The 17,557-nt window shown below is 42.3% G+C and overlaps 1 protein-coding gene across 2 annotated transcripts in view; it reads right to left on the bottom strand.

The window, feature by feature from the left end:
• LOC141162038 (multidrug resistance-associated protein 1-like) overlaps positions 1 to 17,557 on the bottom strand; it is a 122,548-nt gene that overhangs the window by 71,506 nt on the left and 33,485 nt on the right. For both annotated transcript variants that reach the window (XM_073647685.1, XM_073647686.1), the window contains 4 exons: positions 5,927 to 6,052; positions 3,726 to 3,863; positions 3,334 to 3,459; positions 2,869 to 2,930 (listed from right to left, as the gene is read on the bottom strand). In XM_073647685.1, coding sequence (XP_073503786.1) covers positions 2,869 to 2,930; positions 3,334 to 3,459; positions 3,726 to 3,863; positions 5,927 to 6,052 — 452 coding nt within the window. The remainder of the gene's footprint in view (positions 1 to 2,868; positions 2,931 to 3,333; positions 3,460 to 3,725; positions 3,864 to 5,926; positions 6,053 to 17,557) is intronic.

The following is a 17,557-nucleotide window of genomic DNA, read 5'->3' as shown; positions in this document are numbered from 1 at the left end:
AGGGATAAACTGGAGACAAGACACAATAGAAGACTAAAAAGTATATTTTATTATTAAATTCTTTAAAAATATTTTTTACACACATTAAAAATTTAAGCAGGAAAATGTTTTTTCAGCTATACAGGAACATGTAAGTGGGTCCCAAACCGAGGGCTGAATATGAGGGCTAGTTAAGCTAAAAGCATATATTATAAGATATTATCCTACGGCTCAAGTTCAATGGACTGGTTTCAAAAACAGAAAGAAAAACAAAGTGCTAGTGCTCCATATTTACCCGTAGAAACCTACACTGCTAGTGCCTCATATAGAGACTATAGGAACCGTATATACCTGTTACCCAATCTATAAGGAAGAAATTGCCTACTAGTATAATCTACCCACTCCATTTATAATACTTCATTGCCAAGGTCCTATTAGTAAAGGTCCACAATAATATGGGTCCAAAGCGGCAAGTCACCGAGACCACAATGAGGCGTAAAAAGGAAGGGCACATTACCTATAGCCAAGGGAAGAAAGAGGATATAACCCACAGTTCCTGATGCTGCACCCCGACGACACCGTTTCGCCACGCTTCTTCCAGGGGGCATCCTAGTAGGCAATTTCTTCCATATAGATTGGGTAACAGGTATATACGGTTCCTATAGTCTCTATATGAGGCACTAGCAGTGTAGGTTTCTACGGGTAGATACGGAGCACTAGCACTTTATGTTTTTCTTTCTGTTTTTGAAACCAGTCCATTGAACTTGAGCAGTAGGATAATATCTTATAAATATATGCTTTTAGCTTAACTAGCCCTCATATTCAGCCCTCGGTTTGGGACCCACTTACATGTTCCTGTATAGCTGAAAAAACATTTTCCTGCTTAAATTTTTAATGTGTGTAAAAAATATTTTTAAAGAATTTAATAATAAAATATGTTTTTTAGTCTTCTATTGTGTCTTGTCTCCAGATTATCCCTGGTTGTTGCCTTAAAGGGATAATGTGTGTTGTTATACATATATACACGCACATACATATATATATGTATGTATGTGCGTGTATATATGTATGCATATCTATCTCTCTCTCTATATTTAGATGGATAGATAGATAGTTCTATCCATCTATATATATCTATATATATATATATCTATATCTATATATGTATATAGTACAGACCAAAAGTTTGGACACACCTTCTCATTTAAAGATTTTTCTATATTTTCATGACTATGAAAATTGTACATTCACACTGAAGGCATCAAAACTATGAATTAACACATGTGGAATTATATACTTAACAAAAAAGTGTGAAACAACTGAAAATATTACAATGAGAAGGTGTGTCCAAACTTTTGGTCTGTACTAATATATATATATATATATATATATATATATATATATATATATATATATATATATATATATATATATATATATATATATATATATATATATATATATATATATATATACACACAGTGGTGGCCAAAGGTATTGGCACCCCTGCAATTCTGTCAGATAATACTCAGTTTCTTCCTGAAAATGATAGCAATCACAAATTCTTTGGTATTATTATCTTCATTTAATTTGTCTTCAATAAAAAAACACAAAAAGAATTGTCCTAAAGCCAAATTGGATATAATTCCACACCAAACCTAAAAAAGGGGGTGGACAAAAGTTTTGGCACTGTTTGAAAAATCATGTGATGCTTCTCTAATTCGTGTAATTAACAGCACCTGTAACTTACCTGTGGCACCTAACAGGTGTTGGCAATAACAATCACACTTGCAGCCAGTTAACATGGATTAAAGTTGACTCAACCTCTGTCCTGTGTCCTTGTGTGTACCACATTGAGCATGGAGAAAAGAAAGAAGACCAAAGAACTGTCTGAGGACTTGAGAAACCAAATTGTGAGGAAGCATGAGCAATCTCAAGGCTACAAGTCCATCTCCAAAGACCTGAATGTTCCTGTGTCTTCCGTGCACAGTGTCATCAAGAAGTTTAAAGCTTATGGCACTGTGGCTAACCTCCCTAGATGTGGACGGAAAAGAAAAATTGACGAGAGATTTCAACGCAAGATTGTGCGGATGGTGGATAAAGAACCTCGACTAAAATCCAAACAAAATAGGAGGCATTACTTATTGACTGACCCTCGTATATATATATATATTTATTATACATACATACACGTTTTAGGGATTCACACTCTCAGGCATCAGGTAGCGTTCACACAGGCAATGTGGCTTGGTCCAAACAGGTGCAGTTTTATTGCTTTCATAAAACTCCAAGGGATTCAAAACCAAAAAACAGCCTCTTCTGGGCACAAAGGTATCGCAGCAAATAAACCGTTCATTCATCAGGCACATATACAGTATGTCAGTGTGGGCTCACCCGAACAGATTACAGTCCTTCTCCCGGAGCAAACTTCATACACAGAAAAGTCACGATCCTACCAGTCTTGGTATCCCCTTCAGCCGGAGCTCCAGCAGCTTCCAGCGCCAAACAGAAGTGTTCAACTCCAGGCACAGTGAACAGGCTGCAGCTTCCACATGGTTCTCTGCACGCACAGACTGCTCAGCTTTCCTAGTTGACCCATGCAATCTCCATTCAGACAGAGATCCCATCACATGTCTCTCTCAGCTACAGCTCACATTTTTGCGGGTCACTCACCAGCCGCACACTCCAGTCTGCTCCATCCAGCAGACTGACAAACCTAGTGAACACGGGTCCTGGCTACAAGTAAAAAAAAAACTAGGCAGGTGCATCTAATCAAAACCTGCCGAGCACACACACACGCATATACATATACACACACATATGTGCATACGTGGAACATTACTCAGTTTGACTAATTCTCTACAGTTTTACTTCTGTAAAGTCACTTACTCTGTAAACCAGCTGAAAGTAACTTTGGAAAGGAAAGATGCACTTGACAAAGGGCATGGATTCTGGTGCAAGGAAACAATATTGACATAAGTCATAATGCAAACAAAGCAGTTATTGATTTTTTTTACTGTATTCATATTTCTATTTACCTTCTTATTTGAACACTCATCTCTTTAAGACATATCTGCTTGACAAATATTTATATCAACTGTCTTGGTTGTTTAGGTATTTTCTTAACTCTGCAAAGCTTGTAATTAATACAAAACAACAACTACATAATCTAAGCAAAAGCTGGAGCTTTAGAAATGGGTCCAATAAACATATAGTCGGACGTATGCGACTGTACGCTCTTATAGCTGAAAAGGTCTGCCAAGTTCCAGCAAAAAAGCAAATGCCAAAAGTACACCCTCTCCATTATTTTGACCATTAAAGTGGAAATAAATAACAATGGCAAAGACGACATACCATGTCATTTTTTACACTGGTGAAAAACGGTGGTCGATCATTGAAGAATGACAGAATGCACTGGAACAGCACCAGTAAGAAGTACAGCATAAACAGGGTGTAGCGCAGTCGGTTAATTTCTACTGCCTTAACGAAAAGGAACAATAGCGTTAAAATATTAAATTTCACTGTAAGATTTTTCATGCAATAACTTTTTTCTATTTGTATGACAACTATTTTTGTCTAATTTCCAAAATGTATGGAATATATGTATCTGTATTTCACAAAACAATGGCCCCTCTTAAGCCTATGTTCACATCTGGGTCATGATTTCTATCAAAGATATAGAAAAATTAAAAATAACTGTCTAGTTCCCCGCTTCATCTTTAATGATCAGTGTCATTTATCCATACCTGGGAAAGGGCTATTGTGATTTTGGTTCTCAGCTGGAAAACTGCACAAATCAAAGTCAGTATCCAGAATACCAGCAGGAGAGCTGATGAGTGGACGCCTCGTATCCTCTCATATTGGATAAGACATGTGGCAAGGAGCTAGAAATTAGAAATAAAAAAGGTCAACGTGAACATAAACATATAAGGGTTTATGCCTTATAAGTGTTTGCAATCCACAGTGCCCATTTTCCCTTAAAAAAAAAAACTCTGTCCCCAGGTATTGGATACCTAATCTGGGAGCAGCACAATGTACGACAGATACCCTCATTCCAGCAATGTGTCACTTACCAGACTGCTTGCTGCAGTTTTGATAAAATCATTGGTAAACCTGCTAGATATTTGTGAGCACTGTATAACCCTGCCCCCACAGCTTTCTGCCTATGCACAGTGTACACAGAAAACTGCCAATCAGTGGTGGAGGCGGTGTTCTACAGAGCTCAGCATTCAGAGAACTGGTAGATCTGCAGCAGAGAAAATTGTGATTTTATCAGAACTGCCGCAAACAGGTCAACAAGTGACACATTGCTGGAATCAGGGTCTCTGCTCTCAGATTAGGTAGCAAAAACTTCTGATGGAGGTTTTTCAGGCCCCTAGTCATCTGGAGATTAAAGGCCACAATCAGGAATGACCCATATACCAAAATCAGTGAGGAAAGTGCTGATTGAGTGAGTCACTGAATAGGGGTTGTGTGCCCCCCTTTATAGGGATAGCTGGGTCTCAAAGATAGACCTTTACCTTTAACGTTATTTTTGCTATACCCTCTAGATATTCTAGAATAGACTAAAGGGTTGATCCAGCTTTTAAAAACTGATATCTTATCCTTACCGCAAGTGATCAATATTAGACTGATGGGTGCGTGACTATCACACCACCTCTGATCAAAAGTACAGCGCAGACAAGTATGAACCACTGATAGCGGGGAGCCGATAATCATACCCCCCCAACGATCTAGTGATGGCTTACCTACAAGGCTCATGCAGATGACCATAGTTTTGGTCCAAGTGCGATCTATCAAATTAGCGGTTAGCACCAAGACCAATTTTATTCAATGAGGCCGTGCACATGTGCGATCTTTTTCCTCGGACCAAGCGTTCCATGGAAAAAAAAATTGCAGCATGCATGATTTGCCTCCGATATCAGGTTGCACTCACCCATTCATGTCTGAGCCCATGGAAAACTTTGGACTGCACATCAGAGTGTGGTCAGATTTTCACGAATTGTCAAAGTAGAGAAGGTGGAGATTTTCTATTTCTCCACATATGAGAAAAACGGATCACACTTGGAGCACAGTCTGACCTGTGTCTGAATGGAGAAGATGGAAAAACTTTATTTTTTCTCTCCACCTCTGAGTAAATCGGATCAGAGTCAGGTCCAAGTGTGATCAGTCAGATCAGAGCGGGATCAGAGCGGGATCAGAGCGGGATCAGAGCGGGATCAGAGCGGGATCAGAGCGGGATCAGAGCGGGATCAGAGCGGGATCAGAGCGGGATCAGAGCGGGATCAGAGCGGGATCAGAGCGGGATCAGAGCGGGATCAGAGCGGGATCAGAGCGGGATCAGAGCGGGATCAGAGCGGGATCAGAGCGAGATCAGAGCGAGATCAGAGCGAGATCAGAGCGAGATCAGAGCGAGATCAGAGCGAGATCAGAGCGAGATCAGAGCGAGATCAGAGCCATCTGCACCTGCCCTTAGGATAAATGATCAATCTGTAAAGGCTGAATAAACCCTTTAATATAAAAATACCACTTTCTATTTAAGAGCCTTATATTAAAACTATTAATTTAAAGGGGTATTCCCAGCTCACACATTTATGACTTATCCATAGGATACACCGTAATTGTATAGTAGATACAGGTCCCACCAATGAGACGGGCTTCTCTCTTGAGAATGGAGCACTGCGAGTGGAGAGTTGGCAGGTTGCTACCGGTGGAGAGTTGGCGGGTCGGAACCCCCTTCGTATGTATATATATATATCCCGGTTTCCTCTACTCTGACAGGGCTTTGGTCTACAGGTACATGCAGGTGCTATAAACTATACATTCATACAGCTTTTACTATATAACTTGCTTCTTTTAACATCGCTGTTAATACTAGTCATGACCAAAGTTGATTTTTACCACAAATCAGTGCAGATTATTCATTAAGCCACAATATTTCCTTTACCATAGCTGCTCCAACGAGAAGTGGGCTAATCAGGAGAACTGGAGGCTCAGTAATATTGTGTGTCATGTTCCACACAGTGTAGAAAAGTTCGGTATAGCAGATAAGTGCCAACAAAGCGGAAAGACACTGCAACGAGAAAAAGACAAATCCTGGAATCATGAACATGAGAAAAATTATATTTGCACAACAATATACGGATATGGGCAGATCTATGAGAATGTATCATCTGCTGCATGATCGATCGCAAATCAATGACACCGCGTCCACTACTGTGATAGCTATGGAAATTAACACAAGTATGCTACTTTTCCTATTTATGGCATGATAAATCCTGCCTATGGCCTAAGTGTTGTGATTTAACTTTATAGGATTAATAAAGGAGTCTGTAGAGGAATATACCACAAAAAATGAGATTTATTGCAACTATGGTTTCAGAGTTGGTTCCACTCCTTCAGGTATCTGAAGGAGTTGAACCAACACCGAATTGCATTGTTTTAATAAATCGCTTTTTCCAATACTCATGGCATCCTTGGCACCAGCCTTCCACAATTCATGCTCCACCCGGGTGGGTGTGAGTCCAGAGGCCATTATAGCCTCAGCCCTCTGATGATGCCCATCTAGGTGAAACTTGTTGGGAAGGCTATGAGTTACTCTTAACTAGCTTTAGTGGTTGTTGTATATACTATCAACTATACTTACCCTCCTAGTGCTATACAAATTCATGTACTGCAGCCATGATTTAAGTAGGACAATATAGCCTTAAATTAATATTAATAACCAATAGGGTAGGGAACCCTTAAACACAGAAATCCAATAAAATATAGAAATAACACAAGACCACTTTAGTGTTTTTAAAAAAATAGTATAGACCACTTTTTATTAATTAAATTAAATAAAAGTCAAGTTTTAATCACAATCCCTTAAATAGGGTTCACTCTGGGTAATGCGTTAGTAAGAATTTTCATCCCTAGACTGTTTGTTAAACACTCGTTAGCATGTCATTATCCGGTCATGCTTTTAACCTCACAATCTTACTGACATGATTAACTAATAAAGATTAGAAGAATTTTATTCCGTGAAGATGGATGTTCTTTTAAGCTACAGCCTGGTTATACAGTAACATACCCTCACTGGTAAAATGCTGCAAAAAAAAAAGTGGATAGTATTTAATTTTATTTCTTTTGGTACTAACAGTTTTCAAACAGCTAAAAAGAAACTTTAGGGTGTCGTGCACACAGGTCTTATCTACTATGGATATACTTCAGCAAACAGTCTACCGCTGCAGATTTCGGCACAGAAATTGTGTTGATTTGTAGGACATTTCTGGAAAGTGTCAAAAATAAAGATCAAAGTTTAAACAAAACAAAAACCACAAGAATAGAGGGCCCCACCTAGGATGATTAGTAGATATTTTCAATGTTATAATTAAATATTTGGGTGCTTTTCTGGTATATAGTGACATTAAGAAAAAGAATACGGAGAGATTAGTCGTATATCAACAGTGTTAATATATAAAAATTGCCTACCCAACCAAAAGTGGATTCCAACAATAAGGTGCTTACAGAGGAAACTATATGAACATTAGGCACTGATTAACCCTGCTGTTCTGTTCGGGTCAATATTAGTGATGAGCGAAGACTAAAATGCTCGGGTACTCGTTGTTTGAGTCAAGCAAATTGGAATGCTCGAGTGCTCGGACCGAGTAACAAGCCCAATGTAAGTCTATGGGAAACTCGAGCATTTTTCAGGCGGCTCCCCCCGGCGGTCTGCAGAGAGCCTTAAAATTACCCAAATCGATGGGAACAGTGCTCAAATGACATGGGGACAGCATGGGGAAGACCCCTGGAAGCATTTCTGACTCCCAGGTCACTGCTACAACAACATTGTCAGAGTATTACGCTATTTTTACCGACTCACAATAAAACATACCAAAACAAATCCAAAAAGGATTTTCCTGGGAAATATGTTAAGGAACATCGTTTCCAGGGTAATGACTTGTATATAAAGCAAAATAAAATAACCAAAAATAAAAATGCTCCTCCACATCTTGGTCTATGTTCACAGCGTTTTTGATGCGTTTTTGCATTGCTTTCAACAGTGACAAATGCATTCACCGTGAAATGTCATTTTAAAATTTTACAACCTTATCTGGCCATGTGGTGTGTGAGACATGATCAGACACCTCCTGTTTCATTTATGATGGAGGGACTCTGAAAGTCACAAAGCCTATTTTTATAGGGCCATCAGGCGGCCCTTACTATTCTTAAAGGGCCAGCAGTCGGTCCTCACTATTGTTAGAGAGCCATCAGCCGGCTATGCTTTGTTGTTCCGATTATTAACGAGTGGGTCTCATACTGTTATTGCGTTTGCAGTGACTGCAAGGTCTGCCAAAAATTTGGATGCAACCCAATACCACTTTGAAGAGACAGACTAGGGTCTCAGTAAAAAAAAAATGTTCCCATTATAAAGGAGCGGGTCTCCTATAGTGGTAATGCCCACGCTGTGACTGCAAGGGCTGCCAAAAATTGAGAAGAACCCCACTAACAATTTAAAAACACATAGAGCTGGGCCATAGTAATGGAATGTTCCCAGTAGAAAGAAGAGGGTCTGCTATACAGTTATAGGGTATGCAGTGAGTCCAACGGCTGCCAAAATTTGAGAAAAAACCCACTAACAATTTAAAGACACAGAGCTGGGCCACAGTAATGGCTGCCAAAAATTTGGAGGAACTCCAATGCCCCTTGCAGGAGACGTAGAGGTCGGAGGGCCTCCTGAAAACAATGTTCCCATTATTAGGAAGTGGGTCTCCCATACTGTTTGCCTATGTAGTGAATGCAACGTCTGCCAAAAATTTGCGGGAACTCCAATGCCCCTTGCAAGAGACGTAGATATGGTGGTGATATGGTGGTGGAGGATGAGGAGTAGGAGGAGGACAAGAGCAAATAGACAAAATCAGGAAGCGTATACCCATGTCTGGGAGTGAAGACAGACATGCATGGGAATAGAGTTAAACCTCCCAAAAAAAGACACTGGATTTGAGTTTATGTTACTCTGCTATCATTCGGTGGTGTTGAGAAGTCTGGCCCAATCCAGCCCTTGTTCATTTTTATAAGAGTCAGCCTGTCAGCATTTTCAGTTGACAGGCGGATGCACTTATCGGTTATAATTCCACCGGCGGCACTAAAAACCTGCTCTGATAAAACGCTAGAGGCAGGGCAAGCCAGGACCTCCAAGACGTAGAGAGCCAGTTCATTCCACGTGTCCAGCTTGGATACCCAATAATTATAAGGCACAGAGGAATCACAGAGGAATCACAGAGGACGTTGGTATGGTCGGCAAGGTACTCCCTCACCATCTTCCGAAACTTTTCCCTCCTTGAAAAAGTACCCCACACCTCAGGGCCTGTTTGATGGGAGGGTCTGAGAAAACTGTCCCAGAAGTTAGACAGACAGTGTTCTCCTGCCTCTGCTGGATTGCATTTGTGTCTCTCTCGCCTGTACGCCTTGGTTGACCAACGAACCGTGACCTCTGCCGCCAGCGTTTTGAGATGGGAATTTTTTTTAATAATTCCGCAACAAGGGTCTTCTCGTACTGCACCATTTTATTAGGCCTGTCCTGCAAGGGAATGAGAGACAAAGTTCTCCCTGTAGTGTGGGTCTAGAAGCGTCACCAACCAGTAATGACTGTCACCCAAAATTTGGACAACGCGAGGGTTTACAGGAAAGGCAGCGTAACAAACTCAGCCATATGTGCCAGACTGCAAAGAGGCAAGACTTCCGTGTCCTCACCAAGAGGACAATTGACCATGCTCTACTCCTCATCCTCATCCCTGTCCTCAGGTCACCCACGCTGTACAGACTATATGACCATAGTACCGTCTATAGCGCAGGAAACTAGCTCCTGTTCTTACTCCTCTTCCTCCTCATTGTCACCCAATCCACATTGGGATGAGATGAGGCTGGGCTGTGTGGAATTACCCTATATGATTCCTTGCTCCATCTCCTCGTACTCCGCCTGCAATGCATCCTCTTTAATTGTGAGCAGAGAGCGTTTCAGAAGACAGAGAAGCGGGATGGTGACACTAATTATGGTGTCATTGCAGCTCACCATCTTGGTGAAGTCCTCAAAGTTTTGGAGGATTGTACATATGTCTGACATACATGCCCACTCCTGAGGTCTTATGTGTGGAGTCTGACCTGAATATCGACAGCCTAGTTGATGCTGGTAGTCAACAACTGCCCTTTTCTACTCACAAATCCTTCCCAACATCTGCAATGTAGAGTTTCAATGCATGGGGACATCGTAGATCAGTCGGTGAGCTGGAAGCTGCAAACGCTGCTGAAGCACGGCAAGGGCGGCGGAAACTGTAGCGGACTTTCTAAAATAGGCACACACGCTGTGTACTTTGACAAGCAGATCCAGCAGATCTGGGTAGGTTTTGAGAAATAGCTGAACCACGAGGTTAAGCACATGGGCCAGGCATGGTACGTGTGAGCTTGCCTTGCCTCAGAGCCACCACCAGGTTTCGGCCATTGTCACACACGACCATGCCTGGCTGTAGGTCAGCCACAGATCTGCCTGCTCTTTCAGAGCTGTCCACAACTCTTCAGAACTGTGCGGTTTGTAACCAAAGCATATTAGCTTCAGCACAGCCTGTTGCCGCTGGGCTGAGGCAGTGCTACAGTGCTTTTAGCTTGCGATTGATGTGGTCATTTCAGAGATGGAGGCTGAAGAGGAGGAGGTGGTGCAGGAGCAACCCTGATTGACCCAGGGCCCGCAATCCTTGGCGTCGGGAGGTCGTGTCCCAAGGTCCGACTGGGTCCCGGCTTCCACTGTATTAACTCAGTGTGCCGTCAGCCAGATGTACTGTCCCTGCACACAAGCACTTGTCCACGTGTCCGTGGTAAGGTGGACTTTCCCAGTAACTGCATTGTTGAGGGCACGACTAATGTTGTGGGACACGTGCTCGTGTAATGCGAGGACGGAACACCGAGAGAAATAGTGGCAGCTGGGGACCGAGTACCGAGGGATGGCCGCCGCCATCAGGTTGCAGAATGCTTCCGTCTCCACGAGCCTAATAGGCAACATTTCTAGCGCAAGCATTCGCGAAATGTGAGAATTTAGTAGTGTGGCCTGTGGGGCGTTGGCTGCATATTTGCGCTTGAGTTACAAGGACTGGAGCAGGGTCAACTGAACGCTGCACTGGGATAAGGACGTGCTTGCTGACTGTGCTAGTTGAGTGTGTGCAACGACAGGTGCAGGGCAGGAGGCATCTTGGCTTGAGCCATGGACAGGGGATTGGCGTGCACGCACAACAGCGGAAGGAGCAGTTGTGTCACCCGCAGACACTGTTGCTGGACCCTGGGGTTTGGCCCACTTAGTTGGGTGCTTTGCTGCCATGTGCCTGATCATGCTGGTGGTGATCAGGCTGCTACTTTTGCTACCCCTGCTGATGGAGGCCTGGCAGGTTTGGGGTTATCTGCGGAGTCTTTAAAAATTAACCAGACTCGGGAAGACATAACAGTTGTACTGACAACTTCCGTCATGTTGGCGTTACAAGGAACGCTTTCCTGTCTTGTGTCTGCAGCCACCACACTGCTTCTTCCTGCCTGTTGTGGTGCTACGCCTCCTTCACCCTGTGTGCTGCTGTCCTTGCTCTCTATGTCCCCCTGCCAGGTTGGGTCAGTTACTATATCATCCAACACCTCGTCTTCCACTTCCGCACCCTGGTCCTCCTCCTGACTTTGTAGAAATTGTGTCTCATCATCATCATTCACTTCCTGCAACAGTAATTACACTTTCCCACTGTTGCCTTCGTGTGACCGTGGCTGCTCCAATATTTGGGCTTCGCTACACGCAATCTCCTCTTGACTCGCTTGAAGCTGGCCGGGCAAGAGGCCCGAATCTACAAATGGAAAAGTGAACAGCTCTTCTGAGTGTCCAAGTGTGGGATCAGTTGTCTCCGGGCACTCGGCATGGTGGGAGGAAGGAGGTTCAGGGTGAGGAATATGCGGTCCAGACTTACGGCTACTGAAACTTGGCCGTGTGGAAGACAGGGTGGTGGTGGTGCCAAAAGACAGGGTCCAAAGTGACTGGAAGCATTATCTGCTATCCAGCCAACAACCTTTTGACACTGCTCTGGGTTCAATAGTGTTGTGCTGCGGTCCCCTAGTAATTGGGACACAAAGGTCGAGTGACAAAATGTGGGGCTTTGTTGTGGCACAATTTCAGCTTGCCCATGGCCACGTCCTCGGTCTCTGCATGCACCATCACCAGCAAGTCTACTTCCCCGTCCCTTGCCCATTTTAAATGGAGGACACTATTTTCCACATTCACGAGAAATGGCTGATTTTGGAACGCAGTTACATGTGATACATGTGATAGAGAACCACAGTTTTAAATAGCAGGCCTGTAATTCACTGATACTATTCTTCACAGACACCTAGTGTGAATAGCTTAACCGACACACTGCAACAGAATTGGAACAGATCTGGCTGTATTCTGTAGTGCTAACAAGCAAATGGAGCACAAAAATGGTGTACTCTGGATTGATTTTTAAGCAAATAACCAGGATTAAGATTAAAAAAAATTGCCCTGGCCCCTGATATCTAGGGCGATGTCTACAAATATCTGAAATTATTACAGCAGCAGACAGGACATTCAACAGACCCTTTTGTGTTATATGCACTACAGTCTGCCAAATACACTGCCTGCCTACCTCCTGCCTAGCAATGATTATATGCTGGATTAGTCCTCAGAAGGACTGTTAGTTCAGATATAGATAGAGATATATAGATGTATATAGATAGAGATATACATATGTATATCTGATCTATCTTGTGGAATACTTTTACTAACTATAAACAAGCAAATCTCTCCCTCACACAGCATCACCTCTCCCTACTCTGTCTGGTTCCGGAGTGACTATGACTAACATGACCGCGCCAGGTCTGATATAGACCTGATGACGCTGTGCGGCCAGCCAATCACTGTAATGCCACAACCAACATGGCTGCGGCATTACAGTGTGTGGCAGGTAATCCCTGCATGTTTATTGGCACTCTAAAGAGCGCCAAACATGCAGGGAGGGGACCCGAGCTCCCGCCGAGCAACCCCGGAAATACTCGACTAGCACAGTGATGCTCGGGCGAGTACAGAGCAGTGGCGAGCGCGTTCGCTCATCACTAGTCAATATGACCCAACCTGTTAATTTTGACATTTAGCTACTCTAAGCGGATTACTTGAATACCAGTTGCATTATTTAACTATGTGAACATGGTTGGTCAAAAGCAGATGAAAAATGAAAATTAAAACTTCAGTTTGCTTTATTTTATTTAGAGAAAGCTTGTACAGGTTCACTTATTGCTATATTCAGGCATTCTTACATTATGAACAGAAATAACTCACATGTGCTTTACATAAATATTTACTACGACTAGGACATGTAATAATAATTTTATCACATGAAGATGGACAAATGCTGCATCTTTTCATTATTAGGCTTTTTCCAGTGCTGGTGGAGGCCGTGGGTTCGCTTTGATGAGCAGCTGGATGCGGTTTACTATGGCTGCTGCTCCTCCACTTCGGGGTTTTACTTTTCTTCTTAAAATAGATGGCATAAGAAGTGACTTTCCTAATTCTTCTTCGTTTATGCAGTTTATTGGCGTTCCAATCGTGGTTTATTTCACGCCATACATCAAATGCATTGTAGAAAGATATATCAACAATGTTATAAAATAAAACCATTGGCCACCGATTGGTTTTGCGTCTGATTGTGTACTTAGCTATTCGTTTATCTCGTGGATCAACTGCCCTTTTTGGTGGATTATCTAATATCATCAGCGGCTTTTTGTCTTCTCGACTACTTTCTGTATTGTCATGGTGCATTGTGCTCATCAGAATGACCGGTTTGTTTTTTGGAGGGTGGGGGGGGATGTAAGAAACCACTGTCGTATCTCCAGTAAAGTAAAACGTTGAACTATGAACATTTCTTTTACCATGTGGCAGTTCAGGCTAACTTTCTTACAGTGCCTAGCATCGTAAGTTTTAGTTTTAGCAACAGCTGCCCCAGTTGGTGCGATGTAAAAAATGTCACATTTTGCCCTCTTAGTCCAAACGTCAAATCTGAAACTACTTGCATTCCCGGATTCTTTTCAGATTTTTCTCCAGGCTTTTTCCTTTATAGACATGAGCGTTTAGAGGGTATGAACTGCTGCTGTGACAAAGTGTCCATATCTGATGTACTTTGCTGGCTTTCTCGGTATATATTGCGTGAACAGACACCTACCTCGGAATGCCACAAGTTGTTCATGCCTCATTAGATTCAACTTCAGAATCAGAATTCTCGTAATCCCTTTCCCCATCACTTATGTGGTCTTTATCTTCGGACACTTTCTCATAGTTGGATATCTTTTTCAGAATCTGAGGCGTTGGCAAGCTTTTACAATTCAATTGTAATTGTTCTTGTATGTATACCCCTTTTTCACATGTAAAGTGCCATGGAATAAATGGCGCTATAATAATAAATAATAATAATTCAGCTTCACTCAATGTGGGCCTTCGCCACAAAGTTTTATCCAACTTTCAAAATAATGGAAACTCTTGACTTTCATGGGATAAAATCAGCGTTGTGCAATAAAATAGCACTATATAGATAAACAACAACAAAATTGCAGCAAACACTAACCAGTGTAGCAACAATAAGCGCTTATATACTACAGCGAAACAGACCTGTACTCAAAGCAAATCCATTTGCAATAACTTGCAAATGTATTGAGCGCATGGACCTGCAAGAACTGGAGAAATCGATAAACAATAGTAGATGCAATAAATAATCCACAATGATACTATAAGTCATTTATGTGACTTATACAGATCTCCTGACATATTTCCAAACACTATCGGGTCATATTGACCCGAACAGTACATATGTAACAATTATTATTTCATGCAAAAAAAAAGTAAAAAAAAAAACACCACAAACACTAATATCCATAAACAAATTCACCTAACCACGATTTGCAGATCCTCATAAATCAGCAAATTGACAAACTTTTTTTTGAGTCAAATATACCAGAACACTACAGTAGGGTTAACCTATCAGTTCTGAAGGAATTTTTATTTTTTGTAATAATGGAAGTTTGGCTGTGATTTAAGAAATCAGTGTAAAGTACTGAAAAAAAGTGCATAGAATTTACACCTAAAATGGATATGCTCCAATGGTAAAGGTTAGTTCGCGAATCTGATTTTTCCACATACGAGAAAAAGGGAAAGAGTATTCTGATCAGACTTTGATTAGAGTGTGGACTGAGTGGCATCCATTTTTCTCGTACGTGGAGAAATTAAAAAAAATAAATAAATAAAATTGCTCCTTTGTGAAAATTGGACTGCACTTGGATGTCATCAGAGTCCGTTCGGATTTTTTGATGGACCTATTGACTTGCATTGCTGATTTTGATCCAACCCATGGTTAGAAATCAAACATGTGTTCACGATTTTCCACAGACCTCTCAATCCCCAAAAACTCATGGACGTGTGGAAGGCCCCATAGACTATCACGGATACAAGTGCTATCCATGAAAAACATGCATGGTACTCAAAAATCGGATGAGCCCTAACAAACCACTGTGTGCTTGGGGAACTGCATGGATCAGGTAAGATCTGAGCTGTTTGATGTATTTGCATTCATTAAATCTTTTTTTGGCCATGATTTTTTGAAAGAAAAATATGGAATTTTTTACATAAGTTTATTTGAGAAAAAAAACAAAACAAACCTTCATTAACAAAACTCACACAAATTCATATTATTGATTCTCTTCAGATCAGCGGTGTAACAGCTGTCTGGCAGCCGCTCATTTCGCCCATTTCAGATGTTAATGAACGGAATATGGCAGGGTCTATAATCCATCATATGTTCCCCGCAGGGTGTTTGATATACAAGTGTCTATCATGTTGTTATTCCCCTGTGCTCAAACAGGGGCCAGATCCTTAACCGTCCCCAAGGGTCTCCTGTAGCTGCTCGCTCTGACATGCTTTATTTGTACACCGAGCCCCGAGCGCACTATGGTAAGAGATCAGCCCCATTCCCTGCTAGCTCCTTCTATGACCTACTCTTCTAACCAGGTTTTACTCTCTATAAAAGCTACAACAATGTTATGAATACAAATAATAACAAAAATGCAAGTTATTCTTTTTATGGGGTGATGGAAAGTCCATTATGAGAAGGAGAACTCTTGTCCTTGAGGCTTCCTGGTAAATGCATTGTATGAACAGTTTTATGGAGCTTTGATATATATCTGTAAAAGTACAGGGCTGCAATAAAAACAGGTTATTGCCCAATGCTAGATATGCCATATACTTGTCCTTCTCTGTCTGTAAGGTTGGCTTATTGGTGAAGCGCCCCAGGGTGTTGATGTGGCAGTGCTGGTGGGGTGGAGTATTGACAGAAGATATTGTATGCTGCACAGGCCATTCTCTCTGAAAATATATCAGATTTAGTACCATGACACCTGTAATACATCTTTCCTACTAGAGGTGATAAATCTGCCCTAGCACACGTCCCACATCTGCCCTAGCACACGTCCCACATCTGCCCTAGCACACGTCCCACATCTGCCCTAACACACGTCCCACATCTGCCCTAACACACGTCCCACATCTGCCCTAACACACGTCCCACATCTGCCCTAACACACGTCCCACATCTGCCCTAACACACGTCCCACACCTGCCCTAACACACGTCCCACACCTGCCCTAACACACGTCCCACACCTGCCCTAACACACGTCCCACACCTGCCCTAACACACGTCCCACATCTAACCTAACACACGTCCCACACCTGCCCTAACACACGTCCCACATCTGCCCTACCACACGTCCCACATCTGCCCTACCACACGTCCCACATCTGCCCTACCACACGTCCCACATCTGCCCTACCACACGCCCCACATCTGCCCTACCACACGTCCCACATCTGCCCTACCACACGTCCCACATCTGCCCTACCACACGTCCCACACCTGCCCTACCACACGTCCCACACCTGCCCTACCACACGTCCCACACCTGCCCTACCACATGTCATACATCTTTACTACCTATTTTGTCTTCTTAGCCCTTTATCTCTGCTGGCACTGAGAATCCTGTGTTTACAGTGGATCTATCACCTGGTTACGCGGCCCTTTGTAAATTTCAGCATAATGTGGAGACAGGTCCTCTCTCATAGATATGAGTCCGCTGTGAATAGACTGTTAGAATTTGTATTATGGCAAGAAAAAAGCAGATAACAGTCTATTCAGTAGGACTACCAGCTGTGTATCCACCAGACTTCTGCACAACACAACTGATGGTCCCAACCCCATTTATAAGGCACGAAATCCCACTTATTAAACCTGACAGGGCACAGCTGTGAAGTGAAAACCATTTCCGGTGACTACCTCTTGAAGCTCATCAAGAGAATGCCAAGAGTGTGCAAAGCAGTCATCAAAGCAAAAGGTGGCTACTTTGAAGAACCTAGAATATAAGACATATTTTCAGTTGTTTCACACTTTATTGTTAAGTATATAATTCCACATGTGTTAATTCATAGTTTTGATGCCTTCAGTGTGAATGTACAATTTTCATAG

Source organism: Phyllobates terribilis, unplaced genomic scaffold (genome assembly GCF_046119375.1).
Source record: "Phyllobates terribilis strain yellow unplaced genomic scaffold, ASM4611937v1 Scaffold_9__5_contigs__length_417890890, whole genome shotgun sequence".
NCBI lineage: Eukaryota > Metazoa > Chordata > Amphibia > Anura > Dendrobatidae > Phyllobates > Phyllobates terribilis.
Note: the sequence above shows the minus strand (reverse complement) of the source record. Positions and strands in the feature narration are given on the sequence as shown.